This window comes from Limulus polyphemus, unplaced genomic scaffold (assembly GCF_000517525.1).
Source record: "Limulus polyphemus unplaced genomic scaffold, Limulus_polyphemus-2.1.2 Scaffold190, whole genome shotgun sequence".
Lineage (NCBI taxonomy): Eukaryota > Metazoa > Arthropoda > Merostomata > Xiphosura > Limulidae > Limulus > Limulus polyphemus.
This window is the reverse complement of record NW_013665800.1, coordinates 648,214-661,332: the sequence shown is the minus strand read 5'-3', so window position 1 is coordinate 661,332 and position 13,119 is coordinate 648,214. Positions and strand designations below refer to the sequence as shown.

The 13,119-nt window shown below is 34.8% G+C and overlaps 1 protein-coding gene across 1 annotated transcript in view; it reads right to left on the bottom strand.

The window, feature by feature from the left end:
- LOC106478221 (TWiK family of potassium channels protein 7-like) overlaps window positions 1-10,791 on the bottom strand; it is a 102,767-nt gene extending 91,976 nt beyond the window's left edge. The window contains exon 1 of the mRNA XM_013938747.2: window positions 9,717-10,791. Coding sequence (XP_013794201.1) covers window positions 9,717-10,167 — 451 coding nt within the window. The 5' untranslated portion in view covers window positions 10,168-10,791. The remainder of the gene's footprint in view (window positions 1-9,716) is intronic.
- Window positions 10,792-13,119: the final 2,328 nt, after the last annotated feature.

Below are 13,119 nucleotides of genomic sequence, written 5' to 3'. Positions count from 1 at the left end.
ACACCGCCAACTCTTGGGTTACTCTTTTACCAACGAATAGTGGGATTGACCGTCACTTTATAACGCCCCCACGGCTGAAAGGGCGAGCATGTTTGGTGGGACTGAGATTCGAACCCGCGACCCGCAGATTGCGAGTCGAACGCCTTAACCACCTGGCCATGCCGGGCCAACTCGAAAGGAAACTGTTTCCAATACTGTGGTAAAAAATATGACGAAGCTTGAGAAAATAACAGTACATGTTGGTTATATGAACAGTCTTCACGTGAGAAGAATTTCGAATTAAGCTGGAAGAATGTGCAGTTTTTTGTTTTTTATTGTCGTTTTGTTTGTTACTAACCGTAAAGTTGCACAATGGACTATGCCCACCACAGGGATGGAGCTCGGAATTTCAGCGTTATATTTCCTTAAACTTACCGCTGGTATAGAAAAATCTGGAACTTTCTGACTGCATCTCAAGTTTCAGCGTTTAATGTAATAGAATAATATCTCAAACGTGAGTAAAGAATGAATTTTAAAAACAAACGTACGAAAGGCTGTAATTTCTATGCTTCCTGAGAGCTTCTTTCACACGATGCATGATAAGCGTATCTGTAAAATGCATGCTACGGTTTTCTTCGTGTCTGTCTAGCTTTCTGATTACGCAAAAAACATACACACAAAGAAAACTGACATCAGAATATGGTATACATGAATCAAGTACTGTGAATATTTTGATATCTGATAAAAAGGAACAAATGGAAATCCCGAATTAAAGAAACCGAATAATTCGGTAATGTTGTACAAAAAATGAAATACAGTTTACTCTGGTTTAACCATCACATTATGTTTATTCATATCAGTACACGTGAACTTATTAGTAGTTAAATCTCTAATCTGTTCGTAGGTGTTCTAAATCAAGTGTGAACAAACCGAGGAAAAAATACGCATCCCATAAGCGCTATCACATTTAATACACACGTTTATTCGTAAAGAAGACACTGCTTTGATATGTTTTGACGAAATGACTAAAATCGTGGTATAAAATAAATGAGTCCTGAATACTTGTGTTCGAGATCTTCATTTATATAGCAAGATAGAAAATGGCCGAAACGTCCCGAATTCTCAAAGCTTAAGATCAATACTAAATTATGTTTAAGAGTAGACTTCTCAATCATATGATCGTGGATTTCATAACATAAACTTATTTCAGTAATACTAATGATGTTATACATAAATAGAGTGATATTGTCACGTTCTTCTCTTTTGTTTATTTAAAAAAAAACATAAAAATCTCTGGTGCTCTCACAATATTGAAAAATATAAATTATTAGTCATACCGTTTCGACTGTTCACTGTTCACAGTGGCATGTCTGCGGACTTACAACGCTAGAAACCGGGTTTCGATACCCGTGGTGGGCAGAGCACTGATAGCCCATTGTGTAGCTTTCTGCTTAATTACAAACAAACAAACTGTTCACTACCAAAGAAGTATCAGAATTACTTGGGCTACTGAAACTCTATAAATACTTAAAGTCATGATAGTATTTTACTGTTACTGCATACGTATTTAACAGACATTCTTATAAATATATTCACAATATAAAAGAGAAACATACCTTTTTAAGTATTAATAACAACCGTAGGCTGAAAACTGAAACCTTTTTTCATAGAATTTGCTTGCATCAAGATTGTTACAGGAAGCGAACTGTAAGCCTAAATTTTTAACTAAGCAGGGAAGAAATAAAACGCTTAAAAGATAGCTGTAATCCGAAGCGAACAAAAACATAGTGCCCATTGTTACTTTAAAAAAAAGCCTCCTAACTTCCGTTTCTTTATGTGCAATTTTTTTTCTAGAAGTTAATACATGTATGTATTTTGAATAGATATCTTATGATTTTTTTTTCTTGTGAATTAATCTTTTGGAGTGCATTTAACGAGTGTCGTTTTTACATCTGCGTGTAATATAGGTTTTAACGTTAATGTTCACATAATGTTGTCGCCAAAATGTGTACATTGTTCGTTTCCACGGATATTTAATCGAAACATCGTTGGTTTGTTTTACCTCATGTGTATTGAACAAATTACCAAATTAATTTTGCAAATACGCACTCATTTGCACAGTATAACTCTTTTACTTTATTCAAAATTTACTCGTGATAGAGTAAACGGGAGATTTCATTATATTAGCAGAGTCTTGACATTTCATAAAACGCAGAGATGTATAATTTTAGTAACGTCCTATAACAACTCATCAATCGCTTCCAGGAGCAAACGTCTTATCAATAAAAGGTTAAACTAGAATCATTACAAGCACATACGTACATACAAAATCACAGCTTCACATCATGTAATCAGGATCGATGTATGTCGTACAATTATTTTTTGTTCTCTTGTTTTTGTCAGAAAATTGTAAATGGCAAGACAAAATTATTTTTTAAATTTGCCTCCTCGTGTATTGATATCAGACAAATCACAAACAGTAAAAACTATCCAGAAACATCACTAAGGAAATAAATGTAAACTTTACACAAAATAACCAATAACAGAATGCTTTCTAATACACTTGCTAAAGGTAGAATGTTTCAGAGGTAACTTCGTTGTTTCTCTGAAAATTCACATCTAATATTTTTTTTGTTTGTCTGTTTTTGAATTTCTCGCAAAGCTACGCGAGGGCTATCTACACTAGCCGTCCCCAATTTAGCAGTTAAAAACTAGAGGGAATGTAGCTAGTCATCGCCGCCAACTCCTGGGCTACTATTTTACCAACAAATAGTGGGATTATCCGTCAACATTATATCGCCCTCCCTCCCCCACGGCTGAAAGGGTGAGCATGTTCGGTGGGACGGGGATTCGAACCTACCGCCCTCAGATTGCAAGTCGAGCGCCCTAACCACCTGGCCATGTATTTCTTTTAACTCTTTTAATTAAACACTGGCATTAAGCAGAATATAACTACGTAAAAATTGTAGTTTTGAACAGCTTCACGTTTCTTCAGCCTGGGCGTTAACTGATCCAGTCATCAGGGAGAAAACAAAGTTGTTTGTATGTATGTTGTTTTATAAATCTGAGATACGTGTAAAACCTCAAATGTTAGAATTGGAACTTTCAAAATTTTGTGTTACAAAACACAGTTTCTAAATCTCTTCTCGCCTTTAACTCTCTGCGATAACACCTTTTTGTATTATGCATCTTGTCTTCCGTTTGTCAGAAATGACGATTATCTGGTTTCAGTGTTCAGCTGGTCACAACATGAGCATATATATATATATCTTTGTTTCCCAAAAGTCAGTTTGGCCCAGAGCAATATTCAGTCAAGTGGCTACGTGCTAATGCATTTTCCGATATTTCTAGTCTTCCGCCGTTGCCTGAACACTGATAGTTTAACTCTTGTTCAACATTGTTTTCCTAAAATTAATTTCGCACTTTTGTTCTCTCAGGAGCGTTAAACAAATTGTATATGAAAACACTTTATTTTAATACTGCGATATTTAGATACAGTATTTGTTAATTTATCACTTTTATATAACATTTCATGGACTTTTTTCTGTTTTTTATATATATCAGTGCAAAAATACTATATAGAGAGGCTTAGTCTTCAGTTAATGGGAAACCATCATAACGTTAGGTCATTAACAATATATGCATTTCGCAATTTTACAGACCATTCATTTTAACATTCTAAACCCCCAGAGTATTAAGAGTTAGGATGTTTGGATATTTTCTGTTTCATGCACCGAGTTCAAATATAAAGAAATACATATTTTTGAATGTAGTTTTGATGATGATTTCAGAAATATAAATTAAAATTTGGAGAAATGAAAATAATTTTTTTATATTATTTTAATTTGCTTACGAAACAAAGTAAGCATTTAAATGTATTTAAAAGAATTACAAGACATCAAGACAATACAAAGTATCTAGTATCAATGTTACAGATTCAATGTGAAAATTCAGAAATATTCTTCAATATTTGCTTCAAGAGATAATCATTTTCATGCCTACGACGCCAAACGAACTCGCAGAGATACGAGTCAATCATGTTACGATTGGTTCCACAATGTCGTTTGTTACATCTCTTAACCACATTCCAAGTGCTTTCAATTCGCTGTAGATTTCAGAAATATAAATTCAAATTTGGAGTATTAATTTTTAAAGAAGAAAGAATGAGAAAATATTTTCATTTTTTGAAAGAATTTTTTTAATTAAATTTATTTTTTATTAAAATAAACATGTCATTATTTACTAATTAGTCTAACTTGATATAACCTCACATAAACCGACCTAACCTAGCAAAATAAAAAATATATAAAACATTTATTTTATTTTCTCCAAATTTAAATTTTTATTTCTGAAATCAGCATTAAAAACTACATTGCTCCCCAGTGGCACAGCGGTATGTCTGCGGAGTTACAACGCTAGAATCCGGGTTTCGATACCCGTGGTGGGCAGAGCACAGATAGCCCATTGTGTAGCTTTGTGCTTAATTACAAACTAACAAACAAAAAACTACATTCAAAAATAAATATTTCTTTCTACTTGAACGCGGTGCATGAAACAGAAAAGATCCGGATATTTTAAGCAATGTTTCACTTACAGATTTTGAACACTTTTATGTATTTTTTATTTGCTAATCTGTATTTTTTTATATTAACTCCGTGGGATTCACAGAAAAAAAGACTTAACAACTAAGTACTGTTGTTTATGCCTGTTTTTGTTGTTTGTTGTAAGCACAAAGCTACACAATGCAATCTATGCAGTGCCCACCACGGGTATCGAAACCCAATTATTAGTGTAATAAGTCCTCAGACTTACTGCTGAGCTACCAGAGGGAGTTCAAAGTCCATATACTACCTTAATAAACAACGATAAAATTCTTTTTCTCTGAGCAATAGCTCAATATTAAATGAAAAGTAACAAAATAAAATTACCATTACTTACTCCTACGGGGCCAGTTATTAATCATCGGAGCTGTTTTGTCGCTCGGATTCCCCCCCCCCCCCTCTCTCTCTCTTCCTCTAAATGCGGTTTGGAAGACGATTAGGCCGGGAAAATCTTCTTTTATTCGTATGAATATGATAGCCACACTCAGTTGTGTTCAAAATGAGAGCGAAGTATGATAATTGTCGAAAGTGAAACATAACGACTTGGATCATGAGATTCCATACATCAGTCTAACGGATTTAGGAAACTATGACACATAAGTTTATAAAGAGAAGTAAAACAAGTGAAAAAGATATATATTAAGCAGTTTAGTCGACGTTCCCAATATTAATATAATTCACTTATGTGAATCTCAAACAGATAAATGTGTGTGTTTTCTTATAGCAAAGCTACATCGGGCTATTTTCTAGGTCTACCGAGGGGAATCGAACCCCTGATTATAGTGTTGTAAATCCGAAGACTTGCCGCTGTCCCACCGGGGGACAAACAGATGAAAATGAAACAACAACTACTATACTGTGTAATGATTAGTAATCTGGAAATCTCACAAACTAGTTACACTTCCTTCATTTTCATAAACAACCGGCAATCATGTATGATAACAATTTGAATTCAGAAAGCATTCTCTGTTTCACTCATATGTTGGAAGTTAACGTGCTCATTTTGTTAATCCGAGAATTCGTGGTTCAAGACTCATTTTACTAAAATGTGCTTTGTAGCCGTTGGTGTGCTGTAAGAGTAACAGTCAAGATTAACTCAAGTGTTGGCGATGATTACTGCCTTTCCTGTAACCTACTAGTTAACAGTTAGGGAGGGCTATGCGCAGATAGCTCTTTATGCGAAACCATACGTAGTGTGTACATACATACACATATATATCTATCTATATATATATATATACTTAAGTACTGAATATATATAACAAGCTTATTGAACTTTCAAAGTGGAAAGCTTTGGAGAAGTAATTTTAACATGTCAGATTTTCTGCTAATGTAGATAAAATTTCGTAAGCGCAATTCGTTGTTATTACTTCGTGAGATACGTTTTGATTACGAGCTTAATAAATCGAACTGTTACGCTGAAAATAAACTTGCTTTTATCTGTTTCTATTGCCTTAAGAAATTGAAAGAAAAGGCTTATTCAGATTTAAATTCAAGTTACATGATTATGCACTACAAGAAATGGAAACACAGAGAATCTGAACCGTGTGAGAGAAGTAACCATAACGAAGACACTGTACGTTGCATTTTCACGAAAGTCTCTTGTTGTTTTTCCTTTATAATTTAAAATAAAAATAAACGGACAAGGAAGATATTTATTTGTTTCAGGATTGAAAAATAAAAAAAAATACAAAACTACAAATCACAGCGATTATAATAATTTTGCTAGAGAGGAAATTAAATAGCATATCGCGTGTAAAAATGCTACACACAGAGTTAATCGTAGAAGTGAAATGTATCCAACCGAAATAATTCTCTTTATTTATATTTCCTGTACTATTTATGGTCTTTTCGCTCTACTTTTCACAATTAGAGGTATAAATACTGGAATATTTTAATGTATTCTAGGCAATATTTCTTAATGTTATCGACAATATATTTAACGTTCACCAATGAAGCACATAAGTACAAACTTCTGGGTGGTTGTTTATGTTAGAGCAAAGCCACAGCATCTACCACGGGGGGTCGAATCCCGGATTTTAGCGTTGTAAGTCGCTACCAAGAGATGGTACAAGGTAAAGTTTCAGAACCAAATGCTAATGAGATAAATTTGTTGTGTTTTGTTAGCCTAGAATTAACATTTAAAATATCACAAATTTAACGATCGTTAAAGTTAATACGTAATAGAGTTATCTGGAACTGATTGAGCTTAGCGTGGATCTAAGTTTTATTTAAATTCTGAAGTCCCTTTTCAAGACCTAAAACCAAATTCACTTTACAATTTAGAAGTTTTTGAATTCGTGTTAATAAATATTTGCTAATGAATAAACCAAGCTGCTACACTTTATTTACTGCGGATTCTATGCCTTGTTCACATAAATATAATTACGCTTGAAAAATCTGCAAAAAAAAAAACTTTTTTTTCTGAAGTTTAAAAGCCAATATAGTATTTTCCTCTTTAGATACGATTTCGAAATAAGATGTTAACAAGAAAGAATCCTCAATAGCCGCTGCACCTGAAATTCTTTTAGGTAGTACTAGAGTAAATTAATCTATGCGACTTTGGGCATGGTCACATACATCAATTGAAAGTGTTTGACCTCCTGAGTCCAAAACTGTGATTGGATCTCAAATTGGTCAACAGATGACGAGGCTATGAGTAAAAATATTATATGAACAGAAAATATAATGGGTCAAATCTTAGTGACGGCGACTAGAGAAGACTTAATCTTTGTGACTATGAGATGGCTGAATCTAGATGACTAGAAGATATCATGATATTGGTGTCTTGGAGATTATTGAATCTTGGTTGCTAGGAGATGGCTGAATTTCAATGACTAAGAGATTACTTGAATTTTGGTGACTAGAAGATGGCTTGAATTTTGGTCAAAGAAATCACTACATCTTGGTGACCAAGCGTTAACTAAATCTTGGCGACTATGAGAATACTGAATGTTGGTAACTAAAGGCTATGTGAATTTTAGTGACTAGGAGATAAGTCTAGATATAGTTTCATGAAAGTACCGAACCTTTGTAACCAGGAAATGACTAAATCTTGGGTATTAGGAGATTACTGAATCTTTATGACTGGGAGGTGACTGAATATTAGTGACTAGGAAATGACCGAATCTTGGTAATTAGGATATGATTAAATCTTGATGATTATAGGAGATGACTGAATCAGGGTGACTAGGAAACGACTTTCATGTCATTTTTAATAAAACAAAGTAAATAAAAATTGCACATGTTCGTGTTTTTTAAACGTCAAACGTTTTTCGATAACAGTCTTTTCATTTAGTTATTCTTATTCATGTTCATTATTCGTAACCAACCCAATTCTTTGGTGGGTTTCTTTCTGGATAACTGCCACCAGACGATGCTTGGATTAAAATCATGTTTAAATATTTTAGAATTATGGCGAATTTTGTTTATCCACCTACTAATACAGGCATTTTAAAACCACATAACACTATCAGGTACTACTTTCATATATAGTTTAAACCACATAACACTATCAGGTACTACTTTCATATATAGTTTAAACTACATGACACTATCAGGTACTACTTTCATATGTAGTTTAAACCACATAACACTATCAGGTACTACTTTCATATATAGTTTAAACTACATGACACTATCAGGTACTACTTTCATATGTAGTTTAAACCACATAACACTATCAGGTTCTACTTTCATATGTAGTTTACAAATAAATCATTTATTTAGTTCAGCCAAAATCCAACTTTCGCACACCCACAAACAACAATGAAGTTTTGTAATACACTGAATATAAAAAAAAACTACTTTTCCTTCTACGTAACTGTTATCAGGTTGTCGGATATGAAATATGTAAACCAAAAAAACCAACTACACTCAAATTCGCTAGTGATCACTCTTAATATCGAACATTTTAAAAACTGATAACCTATATTTTATGTCAAAACATACTGATACAACCGTTACTTTTATAGGGGCCTAGATAGGTATTTTCAAGCAACAAACCATTATGGTATTGGTGTTTGTACTGAGTATGGGATTCTTACATCTCGAAAAACGTTTGTGTTCGCCGACGCACTCACAGCGAATCACTCTGTATTGATCACATGACCTTGCTTTGTCTGCAGTACACAGTGCAGTAGGTAATAAGAAGTGTTAAACGAGCTTCCCAGGGCCAGTCAATTTATCAGTATGTCACAGTTGATTAACCTCTATATTAATGTAGAAAGCGTGCTTGCGGATCATATTCTATGTTAGCAATCTTTTTTTTTCTTTTTTCATTTAATGAGAAGGAAATAACGTTCACGAAGCAACTAGACTATGGAAAGACAACTCATACAATTGGTAAACAAGCGGACACTGTAAAGCGGATCTCTTTGGTTTGCCCACACAGATACATAAATCAGCCACGTATTATTTGTAACGTTTCAGTGTGCCCTAAAATTATTTCGACTATACATCCTCTCAGATCCTCAAAAGCGTTTACATCCTTAGCTGTTAAAAACAATTTATCAAGCTTTTCCAAAATCAGTTTTAATTAACCTGTTAAATATAAGTATAACGTTCTTCTGTGTAAAACAAATTTTACATCGGTTAATGTATTCCCACGACTCTCTCTTTCTCTTTACCAAAAATGACACCAGGGAACATTGATAATTTTTGTTTTCCATCGAATATGTTACTAATGGATCCGTACAATGTTGTAAAGGTGGGGAACAAGTGATGTCATTGGGTTCGTCTTTCACCTGGTTAGTGATGTAGTGAACTTCGTTCATTGTGTCTTTCAGGTTGTGTAACCGCAGATGAAACTTTGACAGATAGCCGAGTAGAAGCGTAATTTTACTCTAGGTTAGGTAACTAAACATCTAGGAACTGGTATTGAGTCTTAATTTTTTCTGAGAAATGTCCTATCTCTGTTTGTTTGTTTTTGTTGTTTGTTTGTCTGTTTAGTTTACTTTTTCTGCAAACTCAACATTTTTAGAACACCATGCCTGCGCCATAAAACAGTAATAATCAACAAATAATTTTGAAACACGAGCTAACATTGTTTTAGCTTATTTATACTAAACTGTTGATCGTATTGTATATAACAATATGCAACTTATCTTTATTAAGTTTGATAACTTGGCAACTTACCTATAGTAGTGATAACTGTGAGAGAATATAAGAAAGCTCCAGAGAAGGACCACTGCTGAACCGCCCCTAACTCCTTCCCGTCATACCCGTCCTTAACAGCCGCTATCAAGTCTGACTGAAACCGTTTAATTTCTGCAGCTACGAGATGAGTCCAGTTGTCTTTATAGAGCACATTCAAGTCATAAGTGATGTCCCACAGCCGCCTCACAGTCTTCTGCCTCATATCTGTCACTTCCCCCGCCTTTTCTTCCTCGTAGGGAGCTTCCAGCGCCCGGAACGCGAAAGCGCCCATGATGGTGTAGCCGACCACCAGGCCACATAAACCGACATGCGAAAACATGAAGGCCGTGAACTTGCGGCAGCACGTCTTGCATTTGTTGACCGGCGGACGTTTCTTACCGGAGTAGCGGGAACCACTGCGTTTGGTGGAACGCTTCCGCTCTAAAGCCATAGTCTACCGCCACCGAGTGACCAGTGGCCGAGCCGGGCCAACCTTCACAGGTAGCCAGGCTCGGCTCAATATTTGCTGTTCCTATACGGTTGTGCCTACGATGAGAGCACCTATGACAAAGAATTCCTTCTATTAGCGTAAAGCTTTTACCAAATCATAGGTATTTAGTAGAAAACCAGATACCATGCTCAGCTAATTCTTTGAAGAAAAAATAGTTTTCATGAAGATTTTCCAAAATGTCCGTGTGAGGTAGTTGCACAAAGAAAGAGAAACCGAACTTTCTTGTATTCGTCAAAACCATTGTGAAAACACAAAAATACAAAATTCGTGTTCTTAGGGTTTTCTTGCAGATACAAAATGACCTCTTTTTTTAATTCAAACAGCCATCTTCAACGGAGGTTTAACATGCTGCGATAGACCCTGCAAGGCTTATCTTTTCTTAGATCTGTTGCTTTGAAATAAATATTTGGAGCAGCATCTGTCTGAGGTGACCTCTAACAGAAAAAATAAAAGAGAGCAATGAGTGACACATCGTAGAGAGTGACTATTATGTAGCATTAAGACTACCTGTAAAACTTCCACAAAATATGCCGGTGAAAACACTCTTCAGCTTCTTTACGCTGACTGACACGGATACTCAGCGCTCTTGCTCTGCGTGTGGAAGCATACATCAAGAAAAATTCCTTTATACAACAGCGCTCTCTTTTGGACGTCAGCGAAGGTCGAAACTGTCTGACTACACTGAGTAATGAAAGAGTAGAAGTCTCAGAATTCTAGAGCATAAAAAAAATAAAAAAATGCGAGTCTCAGTATTACACTGACGGTTTTTACCTAAGTGGCCTAGCGTGGCCAATTAGGGTGTTCTACTATGGATCCAAGGGTTCATGGCTCGCATCTCTTTATCGCAAAAACAAAGAAAGATAAAAATCGCGTTAGAGTTGGGGTGCTTTATGAGAGTAACGGTTAAATTCCGCTATTACATTAGGGTAACCCGAGTGTTGAGAGTAAGTACTGTTGACTAGCTGCCTTCACTCTATTTTATCATCCGCTATTACATTAGGGTAACCCGAATGTTGAGAGTAAGTACTGTTGACTAGCTGCCTTCACTCTAGTTTATCAGTTCGAAATTAGGAACGGCTAAAGCATGTAGGCTTTTTGTAGCTTTGCACGAATATCTGAAACAAAACAAACCTATCAAAGTGCTTTTAGTTTTAAAAAAAGAAAATTCAAAACTTAAAATGGCGCTAAGTAATGAATGTTAGTACAATATACATATTACTAAAAGCGACTATTTGTTTGTCGTTTTCCTAATACGCTGCATTAATTCTCTCTTGAAAATTATATATGAAAGTAAATTTTTGCCAGTGATTTTATTGGATATAATTGCCTTATTTAATTATCTTACAAGTTGTTTTTTCATCCAATTATAAGTCATCTTATAAGATTATGCTAGAAAAAAAAAGGATTGCATTGATATATATATATATATATATATATGTCGAAAAATGTTTCCAAATTTATTTCATTAGCCCCCAGTGGCACAGCGGTATGTCTGCGGACTTACAATGCTAGAATCCGGGTTTCGATACCCGTGGTGGTCAGATCACAGATAGCCGATTGTGTAGCTTTGTGCATAACTACAAACAAACAGTTTATTTCATCTTGGTCCTAATATTTCTTCCCAAGGGAAGTGAATGCGGTTTAGTGGTTAGCGTGCCGGACCGAGATTCCACTGTTTCCATTCCATTACCGTAAAAATATAATTACAAAAAAATTAAAAAGAGTGACGATCATATTCCACTATTCAGTCTAACAACAGAAGCTCAAGAGTAGGAGGTGGGTGATGTTGACAAACTACCTTCACTTTGTCTATCATTTAAAAAGTCCTCTGGTGGCTCAGTGATAAGTTTACGTGCTTACCTACAATCCGGGGTTCAGTTCCCTGCGATGAATAGAGCATAGATAACCCATTGTGTGGATTTACGCTGAAACAAATAAACAAGTCATATGAAAATTGGGGACGGCTGGCGCAGACAGTCCTCGTATGGTTTTGTGCGAAATCTAACAACAAAATCTTTAAAAACCAGTAGTTTTAGTTATTCTTGAACATCCAGAATTACAGACCTATTTCTGTTTTATATATACATACTGGACATCCAGAATTACAGACCTATTTCCGTTTTATATATACATACTGAACATCCAGAATTACAGAACTATTTCTGTTTTATATATAATATACATTACTGACGTCAGTTATATATCCTCCATAATTAACTGCGCTTTCCTTTTCAAGGAAAGCCGGAAATACAACGATGAAACTGCAATTTAACGGATTATATGATGTATGGTTATTATGCGTTTTACCACAGCTACATGTGTTGTTGTTTTTTTTTTGTGTGTTTTTTTTTCTGACTCAGTTCTACGATATTAGTCTATTTCACGAAAATCTAATCTGAACGATATAATTACGTTTCTCGTCATCAAGTTGTAATTAGCTATTTTACCCTCGAGTAACTGAAGAAAGTATTACGTGTTCGTTTGGTTAGTTGTATAAGAAAAAATATTCAAGATGTTTAGTCCCCAAAGCATGAAAAAGAGCATAATACTTTTTCTTCTTTCAGTATTTAAAGGATTCTGTGTGAAGTCAGTTGTAATTGTGAAACCATAAACCATTATTAAAAATTACAAAAAGGACAATCAAATTCTTTGTGAAATTATATTCTGAAGAGTGATCTTTTGAAGTCACGAAACCCGTCGAAGAAATTAATAAAGGAGAAAAAAAAGAAAAGTTTAATGTTATGGTTTTTTGTTACAAGAAATATATATATATATATTTTGTTAAACAAGACCGATGTCTGTAGGTTTACTTTCTTCTTAGATTCTTCTCAAGAAGTCGATAAGCCGTCTTAACGTTGTTAGAACAACGGGTAAAAGTTGCAGCTAGTGATG